At 37.3% G+C, this 25,240-nt stretch overlaps 3 protein-coding genes across 8 annotated transcripts in view; 1 reads left to right on the top strand and 2 right to left on the bottom strand.

The window, feature by feature from the left end:
• Nucleotides 1–484: 484 nt before the first annotated feature.
• sip3 (septin interacting protein 3) lies at nt 485–3,372 on the bottom strand. 2 transcript variants are annotated; one of them, XM_066746793.1, is made up of 8 exons: nt 2,855–3,372; nt 2,696–2,788; nt 2,472–2,624; nt 2,100–2,390; nt 1,799–2,013; nt 1,504–1,712; nt 1,052–1,376; nt 485–957 (listed from the first exon to the last, which is right to left on the bottom strand). In XM_066746793.1, the coding sequence occupies exons 1-8, from the start codon at nt 2,981–2,983 to the stop codon at nt 654–656; spliced, it is 1,719 nt and encodes a 572-aa protein (XP_066602890.1). In that variant the 5' UTR covers nt 2,984–3,372; the 3' UTR covers nt 485–653. The 2 variants fall into 2 exon arrangements, with proteins under 2 accessions (XP_066602890.1, XP_066602889.1); XM_066746792.1 differs by having other exon boundaries at nt 1,052–1,409; nt 2,855–3,358.
• Nucleotides 3,373–5,406: 2,034 nt separating this feature from the next.
• Nucleotides 5,407–20,961, top strand: LOC136772159 (ras-specific guanine nucleotide-releasing factor 2-like). The gene is made up of 26 exons (XM_066724925.1): nt 5,407–5,545; nt 6,198–6,420; nt 6,497–6,627; nt 8,050–8,181; nt 8,598–8,704; nt 8,797–8,944; nt 9,037–9,356; nt 9,472–9,701; nt 9,777–9,973; nt 10,059–10,184; nt 10,271–10,373; nt 10,453–10,704; nt 10,783–10,910; nt 11,002–11,384; nt 11,451–11,557; nt 11,655–11,738; nt 11,821–12,051; nt 12,120–12,290; nt 12,376–12,677; nt 12,766–12,905; nt 13,985–14,005; nt 14,683–15,079; nt 15,146–15,243; nt 15,363–15,645; nt 15,968–16,165; nt 16,256–20,961. The coding sequence occupies exons 2-26, from the start codon at nt 6,393–6,395 to the stop codon at nt 16,472–16,474; spliced, it is 4,536 nt and encodes a 1,511-aa protein (XP_066581022.1). The 5' UTR covers nt 5,407–5,545; nt 6,198–6,392; the 3' UTR covers nt 16,475–20,961.
• A 6-nt stretch (nt 20,962–20,967) lies between these two features.
• LOC136772160 (transmembrane and immunoglobulin domain-containing protein 1-like) overlaps nt 20,968–25,240 on the bottom strand; it is an 81,373-nt gene continuing 77,100 nt past the window's right edge. For all 5 annotated transcript variants that reach the window (XM_066724926.1, XM_066724929.1, XM_066724928.1 and 2 more), the window contains 4 exons: nt 24,846–25,056; nt 24,399–24,510; nt 24,135–24,313; nt 20,968–22,868 (listed from right to left, as the gene is read on the bottom strand). In XM_066724926.1, the coding sequence (XP_066581023.1) occupies nt 22,759–22,868; nt 24,135–24,313; nt 24,399–24,510; nt 24,846–25,056 (612 nt within the window). In that variant the 3' untranslated portion in view covers nt 20,968–22,758. The remainder of the gene's footprint in view (nt 22,869–24,134; nt 24,314–24,398; nt 24,511–24,845; nt 25,057–25,240) is intronic.

Below are 25,240 nucleotides of genomic sequence, written 5' to 3'. Positions count from 1 at the left end.
AGTTTTTTCGACTGATTTATGTTTAAAATTAAGTCAAAGTTTAAAAATTTTAAAATTGATAATTACAATACGCTTTGCCGCTGAAACATTAAAAGTCATTGAAAGAGAAATTTTTACGTGCAAAGCAACTTACATTTATGTTCTTGATTTATTGTAAAATAATATTCAATTATTTAATAGTCTCTTTTATGGTTTTTAAACTTTGATCTATTTCTATCATATTATTTTACCTACTTTACAAATGTTGAACAAATAATAAAATAATACCTGTAAAAAGCATACAAATTTATTAAAAGTTGCTAAAAACTCAATTTTTGCATTTTCCAGTGAGGTAATCTTTAAACAGATGTATTATATATTTGAAGAATTGCGTTTAGAACATAATTATTAAAACAATTTGTAGATAACAAACAAAATGAAAGCTTTTTAACAAAACAATAATTATCATATATTTCTTAATAGAACTTAAGTTGAGAATATAATATAAATAAAAAGAATGTTTTTATTAATAACATAATTATTAAAAGAGTATAGAAGTCACTTTTGTGAGACAGTTATTCTTTTTTTTTTAATTTATGATTTAAAAAGACCAATGTTAACTATGAATCATAGATTGTGATATATTCAAGTTTACAATGCAATGTACAAATTAATTATTCTGTTGGTGCCTGTGCCATAAATTTTTGTAATCTACGTCTTCTTACAATTTCTTGTTCATTCGAAGAATCTGTTATGCTACTGCTTGCTGCTTCCGATGGCACTTTATTATTATTTGCGCTGGAAGACAGTGTTTTGTTCTCATTAGACATATTTGCAGTAGCACTATTTACTTCACTCTCTGTTTGTGAGTATTCATTACTTCTCGAACTAGATGCGCCTTTATAATTTAATCCATCACCTTCTCTGGATGTAGTAGCTGTTTTATCTCCATTAATATTTATTGTTGGCCTAGGTATGCTAAAATAGTCATTACATAATATTTAATGTAAAGTTTTGAATAATTATGTTGTATATAGTTTTTATATGAAATAACTTTAAAAATATTGCTTACTTGGCGGTGGCTGCTGCTGCTTGATATTGATTCATCATTGTATTGGCTGCATCCAATAAAAGTTGAACTCTTTGCAATATTTGCATCCTTGCCTCAACTGCTTGCCTCAAATTACCTTCCATTGCCCTTAGCTCATTTTCAGAGAGTTCTGTCAGGTTAGGTGGTGGTGTAGGAATTGGTGGTAAAGGTATTACAGGAGAAAAGGGGGAGGTGAATATAGGCATTCCATTAGAAGGCAAATTCTGAAATGGATTTATAGGCGGATTCGGGGTGTTATTTTGACCTTGAGCTCGCTGGGGTGCTGCACCAGGTGCAGCTTGTACACCTGCCCAAAAAGCGGGTAATTGAAAGGCTTGGCCTGTATTAAACGATACAAAAAATGTTTAAACTAACTGGCTTTGTAGCTATGCTATAAAAGCTTTATTGAAAATATTATATCCTTCTTATTTTACCAAGAGGATTTACCCCAGCTGCTTGTGCAGGCTGAGGAGCTGGAGCTCCTTGTTGCTGATTTGGTTGCCTGGTACCTGCATTGTTTGGTCTTAAAATATTTAACCTACATGTTGGACAGGTCTGCTGACGTTGGAACCAAGAACGAAGGCATGCAGTGTGGAAAATATGATTACATGGTAGTTTTTTACTAGCTCCTACCATTTCTTCCCTATAATTTATAGAAATTCCTTTTAATACACAGCTTTTAAATTACTCTTTCATCAATTGTACTATTTGTATAAATAATTTTTTCACCTGCAAATTATGCAAACATTGTCAGCTGCAGCCAGCTCTTCAGGAGTTGCATCTGGATAGAGAGTATTCATATTTCTGATTGCTCTTCGAGACATTATTATATCATGGAATGCTTTCTTGAAATTTCGCATTGTAAAATACATTGGTCGAAGTGCAAATAATGGAAAAGTAAACAATTTTATCATTAATGTTACAAAGGCAACATATAAGATGACCTAAAATTAAAAATAGGCAAATTAAAGATTATTCAAAAACCAGCTAATTCCATTTTTAATAAAATATCGTACATAATAATTCATACCTTTAGTGAAGCAATAATTAATTCTGTATATAATAAAAACACAAGCTTATTGTCCCAAGGATTTTCACTATGTAGGTCTATCGTGTGAAGTATATACTTGACGCAAATGTTAAAGACCACTGTTAATAATATAGTATATTCAAAGCCAAATACAAGCTGTACAGATGGACCTTTCATAGCAGTTGTATTATAAGCATAATGAATCATAGTTAGATTTATGGTAAATAAGAGTATTAACAATGTCCCTAATCTTAAGTGAAACAGCCACGTTATGACAGGACTTCTTTCCATCTACAAGCACAATAGAATTTATTAAATTAGATTTATTTAATTTAAAACAATATTCTTTATATATCTTCAAAGAGAACTTACATAATCAACACGCTCCTCTGCTAACCAATGAAAAGATTTTAGAAATAAAAGAAGAGTAAACAATGCTATAAATTTTGGACTGAAATCATCTCTGAATAATGTGAAAGCTAAACAGGTCTCCGTCACTGCATACCATACTTTTTCTATTAAATGCTGCAAGTATGGAACAGGATAGTAAGTGCATTCTTTCCATAAAGTAATCACAGTTTTAGTATCTCACTTACTTCTAATTCAGCATCCCTAAGTGTACCAAAAAATATCTTCCTAAGAAATGTGTTTATCATGAATACAAGGATCAATCCTTGTGCGTAAATTACCTAGAAAGAATGCTTAATAAATAAACAATGCTTTCAAGTGTTTAACACAGTCATTTAACAACTTACAGTCATACTGGGATTAGATTTAGTTATGTGAACAACAGTCGGATAGAATTGTTTTCTTTGGTAATAGGCATTCCCAATAACAGCGCAGGTTAGCGCTGTGCTAATGACCATTATACCAGCTTCTCTCATCTTTTCGTTCTATTAAATTTATTACTATTCGATCGAGCAAATTTCGTTCTTTCTGACACGACCACTGATCAATTTACAAATAACGTCACTTAATAATTATTCGACTGCAGGTTTTTAGCTGTTTCTCATCGACACAACAGCTGTAAAGTGAGCAACAGTAGTTACGCCACTTACGCCAGCTCCAGCTACAGCCTTCAGCAACTATAGTAACGTAGCTTGGTTGGACAATATATCTAATTTTTCTTTATGTGGATATGTACATCTAAATACGCATCTCTTTAGGGTGGATAAAGAGAAAGAGAGAAAGAGAGAAAGAGAGAGAGAGATATCGAACTTATGAAACTGAAGTATATTATCCATATTCCATTGTATTTGCATTCATCCAATCCAAGCAATCCAAATATCCACAACCATCCAACTGGATTGTGGAACCAATGGAACCGTGGAACTCAGTGGAACGTCAGTCCACACATTCTACATATGTACATATGTATACAAGTAGTATATACAACAAATTTTCGGTGTGTTCCGAAATCGAATACTGCACGCGTTGTAAAATACACACACGCACACACACACATATCACAATCAATTAATTCTTATATGAAACAATTGACAGTATCATTATTATAAAAGCAAGGGCATCTTTAATATTCTCTACTAAAATTTCCTTTCTTATGTTTCGAAAGCGCGCGGTTCGTGATTACAATGCAAATAAAAGTTATATACATGTTTCCGAACAGAATTTGAGTCGCGACGAATCAAAAGATAATACGTGTTTATTTCCGCCTCTTTTAAAATAAACGGAATACACTTTTAAAAAGTTCTTACTTTCTTTCCAATTCTTTTAATAATTCTTTTAGTGTAAATACACCAATATATATATATATATATATATATATATATATATATATATGCAAAATGTGTTTTGCGAATGGAATGTATCGTTTATGGCATTTTAGCATATGGTTATAATAAAACTTTTAATTTTTTAGTCTCAATTAACATTAATAAGACGACACCTTGGTTAAGTTATATAATTTATAGTATATAGTAAAATATTAGTACGTGCGAAAGAAATTATATTTTGAGGTGAAAAAATAAGTTTTAGAAACAATACCGATAACTTGGAATCTGATAAATCGGATAAAAGGATCGATTTACACACCTTGTATAAAACTATATAAGATTTGCATTCACACTTAATTATTTTAGCCTTCGGTACCAAAGTAACACCTGCAACGAGAAAGATGTATTTCAGTGATTGATAAAAATAGTTTGATCATATATTAAATAACATCAGCATTATTTATCAGTGCATGGATAAATGGTGCAAGTTCTACAAGGACGTCGGAGAGAAGGTACAAAGAAAATTGACCAAGATTGGCGTTATATATCTAAAACTGAACCGAGCAGTTAGGATGCAGGCGACAAAAAGGCAAAAAGACTATAAATTATATAGAACGGGGAAGGATTTTGTCCGGATGGGATTCTGTTGGTTCGTCCAAGGTAAAATGTAACAGGAGAGTATAAGACGAGGGGATCGGCGTTCTCTCCTGGGGGTGGTTTTTTGGAGCGGAGGGTTGCGCATTGCGCGCTGATAGGGCGGCGCAAGTGGCGCAACGCAAGCCATGTAGTCGACACTCGTAGCTGCGATGCTGCGAAAGCCCCGAAACCCCGTCCCTCGCTCTCACCTTGAAGCTCGAGGCTCGAGTGTCTTTCTTATCGGCACCATAACGCAGCACTGAGTAGCATCTACAGCAGCAAACTAACGGCAGAAGCAGCAGCAGTCGAGGTAGCCGTGCTGCGTATCGGCGTATCGCAAGGAACTTTAATCTCTTCCTGCACGCGAGGTCAATCTATAGACTATATATATATATATATATACAATATCTCCCTCCGAGTTTTCCCACCCGCTCATCAGTCTCTCCCTGTCGCTGCTACTTTCTCCTCGAAAATCCAGCAGAGAGAGGAAGAGAGCCGCTCTGGGAGTAGAGCCCCCAAAAATGCTCCGACAATTCTGCTCGTTTCTCCCGAATCCTGGAAATTTTCCACGCTTCTCGCTGCCGTCCATATTTATCGAACCAAGTAACCGTGGAAACGTCATCTCGAGTTTCTCACGAGAGCGAATCTTACATCAGTAGAGGAGATACATATATACACTGCGTCTCTCCGAAACTCTTATGGTTCCTTCGCCGGATGTGAATTTCTCTGGATTGGACCATCCGACTCGGGAATGACTCGACTGCAGGGAGCTTCGACTGCTTCGGCTGCTTCAGGGGCATAGAGGGAGAGAGAGAGAGAAAGAGAGAGAGAGGCTTCGGGAAGATTCGCCAACGTCAAGTTGATTGGAGTTTTCGAGGTGCGCTCCTCCTGTTTTCAAATGACGCACGGGGGAGATGTAACGCGCGGTCAAGGGTGAGCAGGGTGAGAGTCGAGAGGAGGCTGAACGGCTGAATTTCATGCCAGTGGGCAGTGCTGGCAGTGCTGCTCCTGCTAGTGCTGCTGGTGCTACAAGTGTTGCTTGTGCGATAACGCGATATGGCAGTGTCGATCATGCTGGTAGGTAATATTCGAGGAATCATCAACTTTTGGATCGTCTTTCTTCATCTCTCTGCATTCTCATTATACAATTACGCAAATTTTTCGTCCTTGAAAGAACGTCGAGAGTGTCATTTGAAAATTATCATCCCTGTTGAATCATATAGCAACACTGCGGGAGTATTTCGTGCGTTATTATTTTATCTCGATGCTCCCGAAAAGTTTGTCTTACTTTAATCGTCATCTCGAAAACTTGACGCTTCTTTTGGAAATTTTCGCAACACGATTCAGACGATCGACATTTTTTCTGACTCGCTCTAATTATACTTGTTGCTCGCACCTCTCATTGTTTATTATATTATTCGAACAATATTACTGCTCGACGTTTCTAGCGTTTTGAGATTTAAGAAAACGAACAATCACTGAAACGTGATAAATGCTATTAGCTAGTTAACAAAAAATCCACGCGTTAAAATGTTTCTTCTTATTCGAATGATCACTGTGGTGACAAATTGCGATACGATTGTCTCATTAAAAATACAAAAGCGGGCACATATTATCTACCAATCAATTTTGCAAACACAATTCGGTACAAGAAGATTTGAAAATAAAAATCGCGGGAATTTTTTAACAGAATTTGTGATTAATATAGGTTATATCGATGTAACATTAGGTGGAGGAACTGACGCAAAGCTTCTTCGTTACAACGATGTTACGAAGATAGAAGAGAGGGCTGAGAGAGATTTTACAGTAATCGTGTACATAATGCACATAGGTTGATTCGCAACAAGTACATAAGATACCCCGGACAATCAATATAATCCTGAGACTTAAAGGATAGTAGCCTAAAGTTAATAATATTTCGACCATGCTGAGTCCCAAGATGCAAAGAACCGGTAAGTTGGGCGAGAAAGAGAAGAATAGAAAAGTGAATATATACTGGATAAAACTATTAATTTTTCTAAATTTCAGTTAGGGTAAATGACTCTCAGTTGGTGATGTTGTCGGAAAGAGCTCATTACGATCATTCGAAAAGTGGATATTTGCACAAAAGAACTGCGGACTCGGCGAAATGGCAATTGCGTTGGTTTATTTTGTATCAGGTGAGCCATGTTATTCATTGTCAACGGTCTAAGTAGTTTTAGAAAAAATTGAGTTGATAGACTTATCTATATCTCGCACTTGGTTCTCTTTGCATCTCCGTCCTTCCGCTACAATCTGCCTGCCTGCCTGCCTGTCTCTTTAGTCTCTCTCTCTCTCTCTCTCTCTCTCTCTTATACAGTGTCTCTATATACATGTGTGTGTCCGTACGTCCGCTTGCCTATCCTGCCTGTTCTCGAGAATCAATCATACGCGCACACACGCATGTGTGTAACTACTTACCTTGTTTGGCTATTTCGCGCGGTCAATAGGATATTTTTCCCACAGCCAGCAGAACGCCTCCTTTGACCACTGATGCAATGGCAGCTATTCGAGCATAACACACATCTTATTCTCAAAATCAATTGTCGAGCTCCAGTGATTGTTATAACAACAACACTAGTATAATAATAGCAAAAGAACAAGATTAATAAAGAATTGTGTCAAAATGACATATTTATGGAGAAAAGAAAATAAAAATTAATCTCTGTTACAATGATTCGCACATTTTGATTTGCAACAATTTATATACCTTGCTGTCGTTGTAATTATCATTGTGTGATTTTACCACGACAAACGTTTATTAATAGCTTTGCAAGACCTATCAGATGTATCGATTGAAAATATATTTCAAATTTAGCCCGCCAGTTAAGGCTCCTTTTCGAACCCAGATGGCTCTGCTAGCCCAGCTTCCTATTACGACTAGAGACATGAAAATTGATTTTTATAAACGCATAAGAATATTTTCACTGGTACTACCACAGGATTTCATATTTTACTGAAAGCATTTATATATTACACTTAACTCTTTCGTTCTTTCGCTGTCTTTTCTATATGATTTGTATTCAATGTACCTACTTTATAGATTTTGCTACTATGTAAAAATTCAATAAAGATATATATTTCATCCCTTTTCTATAATCTTATCTGTTCTTCACTCCTGCCTCTCTCAATTTCTATTCTCCTTCAACCGTTACTGCCCAACCTTTGACTTTCTCTTATTATGGTCCTGCTACCTCGTTCATATTTTTCGATTCACTCTTCCTCTCTTGTTATCTTTGCAAGAAATCAATAACCAATCTAAATATTTGGAGTATACAGAGAGGGAAAAAGGCACAATGCACGATCTAAATTTTCTGCTATGTCAGTTATTTCTGCAATCACGACCAAATAGAATACAATAATAAGATTATCGTATGCAATATTTTCATGGATCATCAAAAAATTGCCTTACTATTACTTTAACTGTTCGAATAAAAACGTACAGGGAATTGGTAATTCGACGAAAATCAAGTGACAAAGAATCGCGAAGATCGTTTGATAAAGAGGGATATTTTTTTTCGGAGCAATATATGAGATTGGCAGGAATTATCTTCTTGTTGCAGAATCTACTGTTCTATTACGAGAATGATTCGTGTTCTCGACCAAGCGGTGTAGTTTTACTAGAAGGTTGTTACTGCGATCGACTTATTACTGCTAAAGGCAAAGAATTGGACAAGCAGGTATGCTTTATAAAAGTATGTATTGACATTTGGTATATGAATATATCAATATTGAGAAAGATACGAACCAATGTTATCCTTCCAATAATTACAATTAACACTATTTCTACCAAAGGTGTCGAAAGACACCCTTAACAATTTTAACTTTAAATATTTTTCTGGGTTTAATCATTTTTGCTCGATTACTCTTTCGAATTTTTATGCTGCAATAGTTGTTTACTTTAAATATTTAGACGTATCATTTTCTTTCGCCTCATTCTGGATCTAAATAAGACATCTTTTGGTCGTAATAAGTAAACACAAAATCGTGGTAGAAATAGTGTTAAATTAAATACTATTTACCATGAACAACAACTATCTATTTCTCACACAAGGTTCAAACCAAATACTATTTAAAATTGAACAAGCTTCAAAAGGATTGATTTTTTCAGCATTGTTTTGCCATATCGTACAGGAGAGAAAATCAACGTCAGTACGAATTGAAAGCAGCTACTGAAACAGAATGCAAGATGTGGATAGATGCGATAAAGGAAGCAAGGTAAGCAACGAGGATTGGATAGAACATTGCTGATGGTGGACGAAACAGGGAGGATTATTATCATTAATTTTTGCATTAACCATTTATTTTAGCTTCAATAAAATGTTGCTGCAGAAAGAGGAGCTGGAACAGAAACATTTGCACTTGCTTCAAATTGTCGAGAGCGAGAAGACAGCCAAATGGCAATACATGCAAGAATGCGAGGAACTTGCTACGGAGATAAAAAAGCTTCGTACCGAGGTACAAGACTATATATAATATTGAGTGATAAGAGGGGGGGGGGGGGCGAAATTATAAATTAATTCTTGTCCTTCTGTCCGCATGGGCATCAGTTGTGTGCTTTGAAGAAGGAACTGAGACCGTCCGTGCCACACGTCCCATTCGTCAGAAGGCCAGCCATGCAACGTGCCATGTCCCAAGGAACGGCAACCTTGAGCTCAAAGTCTTCGGTCTTAGGCAGACAAAAGTCAATGGGCGACGCAGAGACGCTGACGCGCGATTTTCGCGAGATCGGCGAAGGTTCGATCGAGATGCAGAAGATCAAAAAAGTTCAGAGCTTCTTTCGCGGCTGGCTTTGTCGCAGACGCTGGAAGCAAATAGTCGAGCAATACATAAAGAGTCCTCACGCCGAGAGCATGAGGAAACGCAATAGGTATATCTACAATTTTATAGCATATATTTATATATATATACATATATGCAAGTGTCTTATTGTACCTCCTCAAGAACAATCTTAACGATGCTTTCTTTGGAAAATATATTCGCAGCTTGGTATTTCAAATGGTCGAAGCCGAGGAGGAATACAAGGAACAGATGGAGATTCTGGTCAGCTGCTTTCTCAGGCCGTTCAAAATGGCTGCGAGCTCAAAGAAACCACCGTGCAGTCACGAAGACGTCAACAGTATATTCTTAAACAGCGAGACCGTTCTCTTTCTGCATCAGATCTTCCTCAAAGGTTTAACCTCACGCATGGAAAGCTGGCCAACTTTAGTCTTGGGTATGGATATACTATAATGTCGATGGAATGCTCCATCATTTTTATTTATTTCTATATTATTATTGTACTTTACAGGTGATTTATTTGACATGCTGTTGCCAATGCTGACGATTTATCAAGAATATGTACGCAATCATCACTACAGCCTTCAAGTTCTAACAGCGTGCAAGCAATCTTCACCACCGTTTGCAGCTTTGCTCAATCGGTTGGAGAACAAATCTGCCTGTCATGGTCGATCCTTGGAAACTTTTCTCACCTATCCTATGCATCAGGTGTTGTTTTCTTTTCTTTAGATACTTCGTACGTAATATCAATATCACACAATTGCAAATTCTGATTGGAAACAATCTCTTTCAGATTCCAAGGTATATCATCACTCTTCACGAGCTCCTAGCTCACACCCCTTACGATCACGTCGAGCGAAAAAGTTTGCAAAATGCTGCGCAGCAATTGGAAGATTTATCTAGGCAGATGCACGACGAGGTTGTCTGCTCGACGATTTATTCGATAAGAAAGAATGACAAAAATTCTGCCACATGACCGATCGTCGTATTTTGTTGTTGTTTCAGGTCAGCGAGACTGAAAACTTGAGAAAAAATTTGGCCGTTGAGAGGATGATCATAGAGGGCTGTGATATATTATTAGACGTGAATCAAGTATTTGTTCGACAAGGTAAGCCGGTCGATGCAAAATTCTATGAAGTGACTGCATTGAAAATAAAGGGATCTCTCACAACACTGAATCCTTACAGGTACCCTCATTCAAATTTTGGATAAACCACGCGGTGCTCGCAGTAGATTAAGCGCAACGTTTGGTAATAAAATTGCAAGTGAGAAGGAAGCACTGAGACAGTGCTTTTTGTTCTCCAATCATTTGATCCTTGCTACTCGTCAATCCGACGATGATGGTCGTTTAAATTTGGTACCGCTAATTGGAAAAATTCCACTGTCTGACGCTGTTCTCATCGAAGACCCCAGTGACCAATCAAACACCGACGACGATGGTACTTTATCATAATTTTTCAAAATAAAATTTTGCTCAAGTGACATACACGTTTATTCATTTGTTTCTCTTTGTTTAGTAACAAGCTTGAGCGAGGCCAGTGGAGTGTGCATCGGTGGAACGCAAAATCGAGATTTCAAGATTAGATTCGACTTGAAATCCGGTGGACCTCAAATTTCCGTTCATCTAGTGGCACCTACTATACAAGTGAGTGGTATATAGAATTAGAGAAGCTTCGATTATATATACCATAGAATTAATTACTTATATATTAAATGGTGGTTAATCTTTCTTACAGGAAAAGGCAGCCTGGATAAGCGACATAAGTCAGTGCATGGACAACGTGCATTTTAATGATTTGCTGCATGGCTCGTTATCGGACACGAGCTCGGTGACGATGCCCCAATCGATTCGCAACGATCCGAAACTTTTTAAGGACGACGTTGACATCAGGTTTAGCAGAACATTGAACTCCTGCAAAGTGCCCCAGATTCGTTACGCCACCCCCGAGCGTCTTCTGCAACGTTTAACAGATCTTCGATTCCTCAGTATCGACTTTCTCAATACCTTCCTCTTAACCTATCGCGTCTTCACGGACGGCGTTACTGTTCTCGAGGCCCTAAAGAAGGTTTTTTACGAGGCAGAGCCACCGGATGCACAGCTTCCTACCGGTTCATTGGTGTAAGTGCCGATCGAAGATTTGTTCTCATTTTCAGAAATATTTTAATCACTCTTTTTCGCACGTAGATCATTGGACGCTCTTGGAGTCACTGGCGATTTGCACGTTCATTTAGACTCACGAAGGAGGAGCAGCGCTTCGCCGCGAAGAACCAGTGGAGCCAGCTCGGTTTCTGGTACGGTACTCTTTTCAATAATGTCTCCTATATATACGATTTTCATATAATGTTATAATGACAGCTTTATTTATTATTGTGTGTACCATCGTATCAGGATATGGATCCGAGATCAGTGAGAGCCGAGAGTCCTCTGCAATGTACAATAGCAAAACTCACTGGCGACAGGGTTGTAAGAAATGTAAAATGTTATTCTTCGTTATAAATAATCGCAGTTAATTTTTGGACACAGCAATGACTAGATCGTTACGATTGAATTTTAGTGGACGAGGAGCAGCAGGTGGAAGCCACACCGGAGACACCCTCGATAACGAAGCACGAGACCTTGATGCGAGGTTCGGATGAAACCGTGAGAGACGAAGAGCAAAGGGGTACTCCATCAGCAGTGAAAAGAACTGATTCGCGGAAGGATCAAGCTGGGAAGGCTGATAATGGTCGACACCTAACGATACCCAAGGTCATTGCAGTTTCCTCAAGCTCGGAGACCTTGACAGGTATTACGAAAATACGAATCGAGGCGCGAGTTTCTTCGATCCTTCATGATGTTTATCGCTAATTCCAGATGCCACTTTGATCAGCGCACCATCCTCGCCGAGCAATCTAAGTTCGGTGACTTTGGTAGGGTCCACCGGATCAGGATCCGATCATGGTCCACAAGATGCTTCTATATCTCGCACTGTATCCGAGGATACCGACACAACGCCGATTGCAACGGAGCCTCGATTTATAGAAGGCAATTATACTTATAATTCTTTGTCCTAAGACAAAACTCGCTGTCTGCAGCTTTTATTATGATTATTTTGTTTTTCTTTTTACAGAGAAGCAGTTCACTTATAGCGAGTGTCAACAAACGTCATCCCCGTCTGGATCACGATTGCAGTCGCGATCACCGTCTCCATCGCCATCGCCAAAATCACCGAAATCGAACGTGTTTGCGAAAAGTTTGCTTCTATCGGAGGAGTGTAAAGCGAGCAGCAGCGAGAGGGAAGTGCCGCGTGCAGCGCAAACGATTTATCAGCGCAAATTTCAGCAATATCAGAGCGAGCTGCACAGAGCTTCCATCGCTTCTGCACCACCCTCGTCGACTGGCAGGAGTAGCTCGATATCAACTATGACAGGGGTAGGATTTTTTGCTCACTTGACAAAAAGTTTCACATCGCAGCTGATACCTCTCAACAAGAATTATTTCTTTTCTCTGTACCACGAAGAGCTACTGGATGAGCAGAAGATCCTTTCAAGAGACTGACGTTTCTTCATCGGCGATGCAAGGTGGCTCACAGCACGACGGCTTTCAAGCCTCCAGTAAAGCCGGTGTGGTCATCACAAGCTTTCGTCAGAGTCATCGGAGGTTCGTTAACTCTCTCTCTCTCTACCCTTTTCTTACCATCCATCCCTTCTTAATATCCAACATATTCAAGCCTATCAATTATGTATATCTATTATCGAGGAACAGTGTGGGTAGCTCAGTCTGCGACCATATCAATCGTTTCTTTCATTCTTATTTATAAAAGTGCTAATTTCATTGTCTTCGTACTCGCAGGAATACGGGCAGAGATCGATCATTGCAATTACAGAATGTACCGGCAGTTCGTCTCTTCTCCTTTCCATTTCGATTTTTGCTATTGAATGCTGAGTGTCGTAAAAACGACTTTATTAAGCATGGACACTGTTATTGATCTCATATACTATTATCGTAGTTTTCATGAACCGTCATTGGTCTTTTATGTAATTTTTATTAAAAAAAAAAAAAAAACAAAAAAAAAAAACAAAAAAAAAACAAAAAAAAAAACAGACAAACATAAAATTTACTATTATAGCTACAGCTTTTATAGGTCATATACAAATGATCCTTTCCACCAAAGAATCCCACTCTTACCCATAAAATACATGTAAATAATATATGGCTAATTCACTTATTTGTAATATAAACTATACTCTAATATTTTAAATTCTTTATTCCTTCTGAACGATATTGATTCAACTGTGGCATGTGACAAAAAGAAAATAAATGGAACAAGTCTTTTGATATCCGTGCAACCGTTAAAAATTCTTCTTTTTCTCAACTCCCAATTATAGATATGAATATGCAGACCAAGCGTCGGCGTGTCTGAGGCTTGCCGGACGCTTGATGCATTCTTATACCTTAACTTTGTGTCTCTGACAAATATTGATCTGCCAAGAAAGATGTTTGCAGGATTTATTATTGTTGATTGTGTAATTAAGTGTTGAACAAGTAAACTTTCTGTCAATTGTGATATATAAGATTTAGAAACGAGAAGTTATATCTGTAGCGCGTGCTACTCGAAGGAAACACGTGAGAGAAGTAGTGTCGAGCGTTGAGATGCATGAAACTTTTTTCCAAGCAAACATAGCTCCGTTGTTGATTCAATAAACATAATTTCATATGTTGTCTTGCGTCATTCATAGTTTTGGACCTGAATCCGTCTGGTAAGTACTTGGCGTTACACGTATGTAATGTACATTATATGTGTATATATATACCTCTTACCATATAGAATTGCATGCGTCGATTGATGAGTGTACTGCATGGCCCCTTCTTGGCCTTCCAAAGCACGTACACTTTCGTCCATCCTTCCTCCTGCGATTTTGATTTATTTCATCGACCAATCAGAATCGATCTGAACGATGGCATCGAAGGTTTATGCAATTATATCCAGATAGTTAACTTGCATTATTTCTGCATGAATACATTATTTTCCGATGGATAATCTTTTAGGCCCGTGCGATGCGTATGATAATTATATCTGAGTTTTATTATTGGCTCGTTATTATTAGATCTGAAACGAGGCATTAGCGCAGAGACTCAGAAGGGAGACTAAGATGATTACCTATATATTCGGAGCATATAGCAAAGTTGGTTATATCGATATAGAACGAAGGAGGAAAAATGTCTTCTTTATAGATTGAATTCCGAAGCTTTAGGAAAAATGGGGAGGGGGGATTTGGAGCACAAATTAGCATTTGAGTGTTCACTGACATGAATGGCGTAGAATAGTTTCGAGTCGATTAGAATAGCATTGTTGCGTGGAAAGCTCGTACGGCTAGTCCGAAGGAAACTCTCTTAGAATATATAATCAAGATATTTCGATGGGTATACTATATAGGAGCAGCACTTCTACAGCGGCCACTGCGTTCGCCATTGCAACTTCCGCCTCGAGCAATCCACCGGACAAGGTATCAGGAAGGTGTAGTTTCAGCGATGAGAACAATCGCAGCAATTCCTGTCGAGAAAAGAATCGACGGAAGGAATCCGTAATGTCGACGGCAGCCACCATGCGTGTCCTTAACGTCCTTCGGCACTGGGTATCCAAACACGCCCAGGACTTTGAATTGGACGAGAAACTCAAGAGCATGACCATAGAGTTCCTCGAGGACATCATATACAGTCCCAATCTACTTCCGGCCGAGCACAAAGCAGCCACTCAGCTTTTGCGACTCATCAGCAAGGAGGAGAGCGAGAGCAATCGCGTGGACTTGAAAAAATTACTAAACCCACCCACGGTGAGTCCTCGCGAGGTCGTTGGTAAGCTTTGCTAAAAATGTCCTGCAAATTTGTATTATTCGCAGGTGCAAAGCAGGGAGAGTATCGAGACCTTGTCAGCACTGGAAATTGCCGAGCAGATGACGTACTTGGATCACCAGATTTTTGTGTCGATCGCCAGCGAGTATGTATATATATATATATATATACTATATATGTGCATGTATATGCAGCAATAGTCGAGCGTTCCAATGTGATTATTGGCAGAATTTTAAGCCTTCTCTGGTGGTTATTGCGTTTAAGGGAGTTCCTCGGTCAGGCTTGGATGAAAAACGATAAAGCGACGAGGGCACCTCACATACTTCTAATGACCAAGAGATTCAACCAAGTGTCCCAATTGGTGGTCTCGGAGATCGTCAGAAGGTCCAATATGTCCTCGAGAGTGGCCGCTATCGAGAAGTGGACTGCAGTGGCTGATATCAGCAGGGTACTCCACAATTACAACGGGGTACTACAGATTTGTGCAGCATTCACAAACAGTAGCGTCTATAGACTCAAAAAGACTTGGGAGAAAGTGTCGAAAACGGTATGGTATACTTACTTTTGGACAGTGCACACGGACAAAAATTTCTTCGAAACAACTAAGCATTTTTTTCTTCTCTCGTAAAAGCAAATATTCTGCAGTAAAATAAAACAAGCAAAAATTTTCTTCAGTTAAGCATTTCTCATTGTAATAAACGATGCATAATTGAACTAACCAATTTTCTAATTAATTCTACTGATTATTTCTTTGTCAGAGCAGTAAAAAAAGGATTCAATTGATTTGAAGGATTTTGTTTCTCAATGCGTGCAATTAGGGAATGCATAAGAGGAACTTTTTGAATATTCTTGTACGGTTGAATTTTTAGACGAAGCAGAATATCGAAAGACTGCAAAATATAGTGTCGTCGGATGGACGCTTCAGAAATCTGAGGGATGCCCTGCACAGGTGCGATCCTCCTTGCATACCTTATTTGGGTCTTTATCTGACCGATCTTTCCTTCATCGAGGAAGGAACGCCAAACTTTACGGAGGATGGCTTACTGAACTTTTCAAAAATGCGAATGGTAAGTGATGCATGATAATTTATCGTAAACGAGCTCTTTCGGGGTTAGAAATCTTCCTTTTTCTTATTCTTCCTCCGCTTCTCCTTACAGATAGCTCATGTGATCCGTGAGATACGCCACTTCCAGCAAACTCCGTACAAGATCGAGCTGATACGTAAAGTTACGAATTACCTGCTAGATACATCTCTACATCTAAACGAGAAAGATCTGTATCGGCTGTCTTTAGAAATCGAGCCGAGAACTTCGAGATTAAGTAGCTCGGGTTTGGTCGGCTTACCATCAACCATCAGCCAAACGTCTATCAAGTGAATCGCTTGGTCTTCCAACATTTCTATAGATCTATAATCATTCTTACTATATTTTATGAATCCTTCAAAGCACAGACACACACACACAAAGGTACATCTAAACATAAACTAAGAAAACATCCAATATCTATAGACTAAGCCTCTCTGATAATTCACGTTTACATCGTGAATCGTTGTTGCCATCTCTGATCGTGGCTCTGGAGAATACTATTCGTCCATCAGGTAATTTAAAAACTCGACAAATCGTGCCACAATTATTTCTACAAGTAAATACTGGAATTGAGTCAAATTTACTCAACGCCTTTAAGCACTAGTAGCTTCGATCAAGCTCCTACTCCACAACTGAATTCTACTCTCCCTCTATATATATATATTGATTGATTGATTGTTACTGAAATGCTTCGCTTAAAAGAGAAATATAAATAATTCATAAAGTTTAATAACTATACACACTGGAACTTTATCCATATAATATAGTATACTAGAAGTCATTAAAGTCTTCAAAATGTGATATCTACCATATAAAAAATGACATTAAAAATGTTGGCACTATTCTATAAAGTTTAAATAATCCCGATAAGAAAGTAGACAACAGGTTTTCTGCAACTTAAATACAAGATACAAAATTTCTCCACAGCGTTTGATAAATTATAACCTGTTAGGCAAACTTTCAATTTCATCGAAAATCATTCTACACAATAAGTGTTCGCACCCATTCTGGACTCTGAAGGATATGGATATTGGTCGATGGTAAATCTTTGAATTATTTGCGATCTCGTAGATTGGTATTAAGCCAATAATTAGAATATAGGATATGAAATATTTAAAGATCGTTTAAAATTGTACCGCTGTTATATCCTGCACAAAAGCGTATCAGCTGTTTATTTCACAATCTCTTTTCCGTAGATGTTAATCAATAGTTACACATATAATTCATCCATGATATGAAACTGTTACTTGATAAGTGCTATCGCAATCATTCATGTGCCAAACTTAATGTTTGCTAAAACTGATTTAAATACTTGCTATTACCTGAAACAAAAACTTCTCGAAGGTTTCTAATCTATTAAAATTTTCATATATGTGCTTTAATGTATATTTGATAAACAATGGCACTAATTACGATTTCTACGTGTACCATTTACAAAATTTAATCATCGTCGTAATCCAATATAATAATATAATGTAGTACCTATATATTTTAATTTCAAGAATATTATTATAAACATGTGAGAAGAAAAACCGTAATAGTTTCCTTCAAGCACTGAAAGAAAGATTCTAACTATTTATTTAGTTTCGATGTTCAGATTGATAATGAAAATATTTGAATAGACGTTCCATCATAATGCTCAAATAAATGTGCTCAAGTTGCATTTATTATTACAGGGGATGGCTTCAGTTCACTATTATACATATAAAGTGAACTTAAGCCGATATAATACTATATGAAACTTAATTTACTACTTATTCTGAAAAGATCTGTTTGAACAGATTGACAATCATTAGTTTGTAGCACGTACCTATGTAAACAACTTTTATCATTTAATGCTTCTGAAAGAAGAAGAGGAGTTCGAGAGTCATGATGTAGATGACATTCAAAAGACTAAAAAAAACTGGGAACCTCTTAGAAATGTCTTCCGATCTTTTCTGTTTTCTTGCTATGTATTCATGCATTTGCATTACGTCATAAATGCATTCAATGACAGAATTTTCTACTATCGTTCACTGCGCGAATTAATATTGCATACTGATCTGTGTATAAGTATATATTAAGCATTGAGCAAATTAAAGAAAAAATTTAAAAACTGCAAAAAAAAAGAAAAAAAATCAAATAACTAAACAAAGAAATACTTTAGCAAATTAGGTAATTGAGAATTCATCAGTCAATATCAAAGCCTAATAATTGTTATTATATTAAAAACGTCTATTATACATATTTTTGTTTTATTTATTGCTGAAATTTTCATAGACACATTAGTGCCATACTACAAAAATTTTGTCCTTGTCAAATTAACATTGCGACTTGTTGAAATTTGTGCTTGTACTATATTTCTACCCTTTAGATATCGTAAGAAACTTTATGGAGTAGTTGCATCGCGAGACATTTCTATGAAAAATGTTACAGACACGTGTCCAATGCTTTTTTATGGTTACCAAAGTTTTATTGTTGATTATATTACTGAAGAAAGTGTGCATTTTTCGTCGAAAGCGTTAATGATTAACTGTACAGAATGCATACCAAAATCAATGAAATTTTGTAAACCTGTTAAGCAGCTTTTGCTCCAATTTTACTGTAAACTTTTGTACTATCGTGAATTTTTCTTTATGTGAAATTATGCTCGATATCCCATGACTTTTAGTCTCTAGTACTGAGAACTGTGAGAACGCGATGCCGTTTTATTCCATTTTCCAAAAAAAGAAAGAAAAAATCACATAAAATTATTACAAGAATATAATTGTATCTCCCCCATAACGAGTTTGCATAACACAACTACTGTTATGAATTAGAATAGGCAATAACTATTATATACGTAAAAGCTGAAAATGAACTACGAGTCAACTTAAAGCCTGAATATGAAAGTGCCCGCTTATGCCTGAAATTTGCATATCTTTCTCATAAGAATTTATCAAGCATTAATTGTACATACTGATTTGGTTAAAATTCAAACTGTCGGTGATCTGGTATGTTCCACTTATGACTGTGTGTATGTGTGCATCAGGTTAAAATACTTTTGTGGGATATATAAGGCTGGTCGCAGATAAATGTTTCTTTGTATCTGTCGAACATAGCGATATCCTAGAAGTGAATGTTTAATTAGGAGATTTTAATGGATAAATAACTAATGCTTTAATTCGAGAAATTAAATATATATTCGAATATTGATCAACATTATCGACATCTTCAGTTGTAAATAATTTATGTTTAGTACAAAAAAATTGTATAGATTTTAAGAATTTTCAATACGACTCGTTCATTGTTACGAGAAGGATCTTATTATATCAAAACGAAAGTCAAGAAATAGGGAAGACTGGGGCTATTCGTGACATGATGACTTTTTTATGCATATGATCGAAATGCATCTGCAGCTACAAATGTTTGACAATTAATAGTAGATGGGCTTTATTGATCTCGATGTATCCACGTCATACAGTCGTCGGACTCTCTCTCTCTCTCTGTTATTTGCAATTGTTAATAATATTAGATTTAGGAAAAAAGATTCCGGCTATTAAAATGTCACGATTCGTCCCAGTATACTCTACAAAAAAACGAGTTTTCTTTGAGATTCTTTATAGTACTAATTGACGTAAGTTGATGCTTATACCGTGAAGATATTTCTAAAAAAACTGCTTCTGCTTGTCTCTAAAATTCAATACGCGATGAAAAGAAGCTGAAACCTGTTACTAAATAAGTGTTTGTATTAATAATAAGCTCTGATAGTCTTTCAAAATGGAGATGAAGCTAATGGTTTACTCAATCACAAATCATCAGTTGGTTGTGAATAAATAATGATGAATTATTAAAGATTATTGTAAGGATATAGTATTATACGTTTACAAACTTGTGCTGTATAAGGGAGTTAATTAGTCTCGACAGTTTTTTCTCATGTATTTGCTGTCGAGACACTACCGGTTTTCTTTGTAAAGATACTCGATAGTATAAGCATTTCGACATCAGAAGAAATAATTTCGTTTAATGGAAATGTTACCGTGAATCGTTAATATTTTTTATCTCACATATTTAAAAACTAAACTAGAAAACATATCAAAATAATTTGAATAGCGTGTCTGTTTCTGCCGCTCATATCTTTTTTTAAACTAAAGCATTAAGAATATACAAATAATAGACATACGATTGTTAATGGATTTAAAGAGAAATCTATATACTATATAATCAAATCTATTTAATTTCCTATCTTCAAATCATTTAAGATTTGCATGTTAAATATGTGATGTATGTATTATTGTGAAACTCTTGAGTCGATCCAAAATACGGAGGTAAGAAAACGCTCATCTCCGTAAATAAGAGATATCAATTTTTCTCATGGAATCTTCTTGAAGCATCTCCTCTATTGCATCCTGAGAGATGATTAGCACAAAAAATTGATATATTTCCTGCAGTTTCAGAGATAAACGAATTCTTAGCTCCATACTCTGGGGTGATCCAAGTGTTACATCTTATAAAAGACATACAGTGATTATAACGAGAAATAGTACTATTTGTACAGTTTGCTTGCAACAGGAACAAAGAAACTGAACTAAGCACGAGAGAGAAGAGAGAGAGAGAAAGTAATGTCTATCTTTAAATATTACTATATTAATAAATCGTTACGATGTCTATCAAACATTTGATATCGTCCATCTCTATAGAATAATAAAGACATATTCTTCTGTAAAATGTGTTCTGCAACTTATTGTTCTCTTTTATTTCTCATTTCTATTATATTCACGAATTTTACAAATCATTGAACTCTAAAATTGTCCATAATTTGAAAAATGAATCAATCGATGATCAGAAATATTGTATCGGTTTTACATTAATAACAGAAATCTAAAAGGGACATACACATATATATATTAGATTGGGTGATATTACCGACAGAGTAGCCGTCATTGCCATCGCCGCATCATAGGTAATATTTTTCTACCGTTGATAACTATAAGGTATATACTACGAGTAGTAGTATATATTACTATATATCGATAAAGCTAAGACCAGAAAAGAAAAAAAATAGAGCGAAAGAAAATTGGGAAAATTTGTCTGGGTGATTAAAAAGGAAATAACTAATGTGGTTCTTTTATGGCCATTTCACTATATTTACATTGATTTATCATGCCATTGAATGATTTATTATACAATTCATATAACGACTCAACAATGATAACGCAGTCTTTTGTGTTTCGAAGCACAGATTAATAATAACAATATCATTGACATTAGAAAACAAACATGGGTTTTATAACCAATAGTCATGATTGACATTATAAAAGAAACACGGGCTCGCGTCTTGTGCTACAAGCGATCTTTGTGTGTTCGATGAAAACTCAAGTTAAAACCAGATTGTGTTGGCATCCCGTACATTGCAGGACTTTAAATAGATCAGCCCTGTGTGTGTGTGTGTTTGGGCTGTTATTCCTCATCCCCCTCCCACCCAATGTTATTATATATTACATGTATATTGCACACGCGTGATTTTCAGTCATTCGTGCCTGATAAACGAATAATCATCAATTATTCGTTAGAAATACAAACTAACACCGAGCGATTTATTTATCTCACACTTTTCACAAATTAGCATTCCTATTACGAACGGTTCTCTTGTTGCTATTCGAAGGAGTAGGTATTGGCTTCCGGCTCCTGGTAGAAACCTATTTAATCCGTCCATCGGATATAAAAAGCACTCGCTCGAGGAGATTCTTCGCGTTGGAAATATTTCCTTTAGTCCTATAGGTCTAGATAGAAAAAGCCAGGTGCATTGGAATTTACATTAAAGTTTGCGTCACGATTGATCAGAATCTGTATACTATATATATAGTATAACGATGGAGACAACTATACATCCGGGCGTAGTCCATATTGCAGAAACGAAGATTTAATTAAATTTCCATCGCAACTTATCTATAATGGACATATGATTGACATGCATTCCAGTTGGCCGATCCGAGGAGAAACCGCCACGTATTTTCTTTCATCCTATGATTACAGTCTATGGTGGTATATACCATCCTCTTCCGCTTTTTAATCCCCGAAGCGAATGGGCAAACTTGTGGTAACGACAATGGTGAATTCTTCAAAGGTTTCGGTTCACCGCGCCGATTTCCAGCGAGCAGCTTTAATCGTTGATATTTCACGACTCTCTCTCTCCCTATATATATATATACCCATTCATATAGATTCATAATCCGCAATCTCGACGTTGTAATCCTCCAACTTGAACGCTTTCTCCTTTAAGGAGATTGGATAAGTGTACGTGTGATCCGCCTCTCGCGCAGCGACCGCTGATAAAGGAGTTAGAAGACTCGCTGGTAAGAGGGTCCCTTAATTCTTATTAAGCGTTATTGTTATTTCATCCCTGCCGTCGCGTCGGGTTGAAAGTGCGAGTACTGCGACTGCTCGATCGCGCGTCGTCGTCGTCGTCGTCGTGTCCCGCACAAGTGTATGTGTGTTTCCTCACTCTTTTCCACCTTTTTCCCCTAGCAAGTTTCGCACCAAGTAGAAATTAGTCCCACCCACCGCTGCTCGCGCCAACTTCACTCTTGAGCGTTCACCGTTTCGAGAGTGATCAGTCACCTCGCAAATGAGCCTGCGTGGAACAGCAAGAGCAGAAGAGCCAGCGTTCTCGTGGCAGCCCCGCTGTTGCTCGAGTTGCCATGCTGCATCGCTGCTGGATGCTCCCCTGCGCAACAGAGAAAACCTATTATTATATATAATTCCGTTCGCAACGTTCCGTAATTGTCGATGCTTCGCCTCGCGATATATTCAATTATTATTATAGATACACACACACATAATAGGGTGCTAGTCGATCGGAGGTAGTAGCGATCGATAAATCAAGTGTACAGGTGCGGGAGTGGAAAATCGAGAGATCGGATGTCGACTGTTATTTTTAAGTGAATAGCACGGAGAAATTGGAGAGAAATACTGGGAAATTGGGAGATTTGTCGGACTATCGATATAAATTTAGCGAAGGCTGTTGTTAATGAAACGTTTTTCGAGGGGTGACTGGCTTTGGTATATACGCGAGGGGAGGAAAGCGAGGGGGCGAATATAGTATGAAAGGAGGTGGGTGAAAATCCTTTGAAAGTTTAGTCTCCGGAAAGATAAATAGAACGGAAGCGGAGACTGGTATGGACCGGGTAGGACCTTTTGTGCAACAGACCTCTCGAAGTAACTCGAAGCTGGCGGCTGAGAGAAAGACTCTTTCGCGCCCGGGCTTCTGTTTTCATTTTTATCTTTTTTTTATTTTCCATTTTCTACTTTCTATTTTTTTTCCTTTTACTACACTCCGCGAGAGGGAAGACAATAAATCTTGGTGCGTGGCTACGTTGCGGCAAATCGTTAACCCCTGGTAATGGCTTTGTATTAGTTTCGTCCCGTTTCTTGGCAGGAACTCTTCTTACGCTCTTGTTGAAATCGTGCGCGCTCGACAACGCTCGAGTACAACTGGCATTATCTGACTCTGCCTCCCATTGTTTTCATATTGTTCCTGACGTCTCATTCTCACCATTTCTTTTCTCGCGATCGAGTAACGCAAACTTTCGAAAACAATGAAGCCACCCGTTATAGTTGGAGAGAGCAGCTAGGAGACCGAGCCAATTGATGACGTAATGAAAAATTTCTTATTTTTATTGCTGCAGTGTATATATGCATATAGACTTTATATTATTCTCGATAAAATTAAACGGTGCTGTTGCTGGAATAATTAGAAATATCCAAGTGGAATTTTAAAAGAAATTAATTCCAACCATCAAAGTGTAATAATTTCCCTGTATATCCCCAGAGGTGTATATACATGCACAAACGTCCAATAAACTCGACTAAGCGCAGCTTTGCAAGCTTTCCCTGGTCCGCCAAACGTTTCTTTTTTTGCAAATAATATACGTTGAAAGGTGCTTTTTCGTTGGTTGCGCGGCTAAATTAGCGTTACGCTCGACTCACCCACCATTAAGTACGTGGACCAGGACACTGGCTGATTCCGCTGTGGATGGTGCGCAAGTGTAGTTGCCCGAATCAGCGGGTAGCGCTTTCGAAATCAGCAAACGCGATGTTCGTGTTTGTTTCTCTGTCACGACGCTAATTCCACCCCTTTGACTGTAGTTTATCACGTGTTCACCTTTGTACCTTGAACAAAGAGCAAATAGCATTACTCCCTGTGCGAGCCAGGCCGATGGGCATTTCGCGAAGGAAAAATATTAAGGGGATTTACCAATAAATGAAGGACGGTGGTTCAGGTGTTTGCAGAACGATGCAGGTCAGGTTGATATCGCTGCCACTCTTAATATACAGCTCCGAGTTCCCGCTAATCTTTGCTTTTGACACTTGAGGAACAATGAAAAGATTCATTAGAGACTGAAAATGACCAGGGCTCCTTCTCCGAGAGAAACTTTGTATGCGTCATGAAACTTGCTACGAGCAAAACAAAAGAGTTAATAAGTTTCAACAAGAGAGACAGAAAGAGAGAATGGAAAACTTTTGCAATCAATCTTTTTGCACAGCTGACGATGTATCATTGGTAAACATCCTGCCAACTGTCTCTCTCTTGCACCTTCGAGTCTCACAATTTATGTCTTGCTGCTCGATTCTTAGTGGCGAATAAAACAATTGCTAAATTCATTAATTACAGCATATACCTATATATTTGTGCGAGGCTTACCAACTACGCTTAGATTAAAGGCTTGGCTGATCTTTGGCTCCGTTGACACTTGACATTCATAAATACCACTGTCTCGCACTTGCGGGGAACTGATTTTTAAAGTCCATTCGTCGCTTCCGTCACTGTGCAGTGATTGAAAACGTTGGTCATTTGTGTACGTGAGAATCCCTACGGTTAAAATATGCAGATCTCGTTGTCTGATCCATGCGACCTGGAAACAGATTTGGCAAGGTGAATGATTATTTCCAATAAATTAAGGAGGAATAAGAAAGAGATTGTGTGTGTGACAGAGAATAAGAATTAAACTAAAAAATTTATACAAATTTTTAAAGCGAAGGAATGTATAGGGTTATATACTTTAATTACATATATATATATATATATATATATATATA

This window comes from Prorops nasuta, unplaced genomic scaffold (assembly GCF_024137725.1).
Source record: "Prorops nasuta isolate Cenicafe-Biocafe unplaced genomic scaffold, Cenicafe_Pnas_1.2 PNAS00003, whole genome shotgun sequence".
NCBI lineage: Eukaryota > Metazoa > Arthropoda > Insecta > Hymenoptera > Bethylidae > Prorops > Prorops nasuta.
Note: the sequence above shows the minus strand (reverse complement) of the source record. Positions and strands in the feature narration are given on the sequence as shown.

Excerpts from the sequence above, each read along its gene's own strand:
- sip3 (XM_066746792.1), bottom strand. The coding sequence starts at position 2,983 with ATGAGAGAAGCTGGTATAATGGTCATTAGCACAGCGCTAACCTGCGCT. Across the intron at positions 1,713-1,798 it reads AATGTTTGCATAATTTGCAG|GGAAGAAATGGTAGGAGCTA; the intron begins GTGAAAAAATTA and ends TATAAATTATAG. Across the intron at positions 958-1,051 it reads GCAGCAGCAGCCACCGCCAA|CATACCTAGGCCAACAATAA; the intron begins GTAAGCAATATT and ends TGACTATTTTAG.
- LOC136772159 (XM_066724925.1), top strand. The coding sequence starts at position 6,393 with ATGCTGAGTCCCAAGATGCAAAGAACCG. Across the intron at positions 6,421-6,496 it reads TCCCAAGATGCAAAGAACCG|TTAGGGTAAATGACTCTCAG; the intron begins GTAAGTTGGGCG and ends TCTAAATTTCAG. Across the intron at positions 8,705-8,796 it reads GATGCGATAAAGGAAGCAAG|CTTCAATAAAATGTTGCTGC; the intron begins GTAAGCAACGAG and ends CATTTATTTTAG.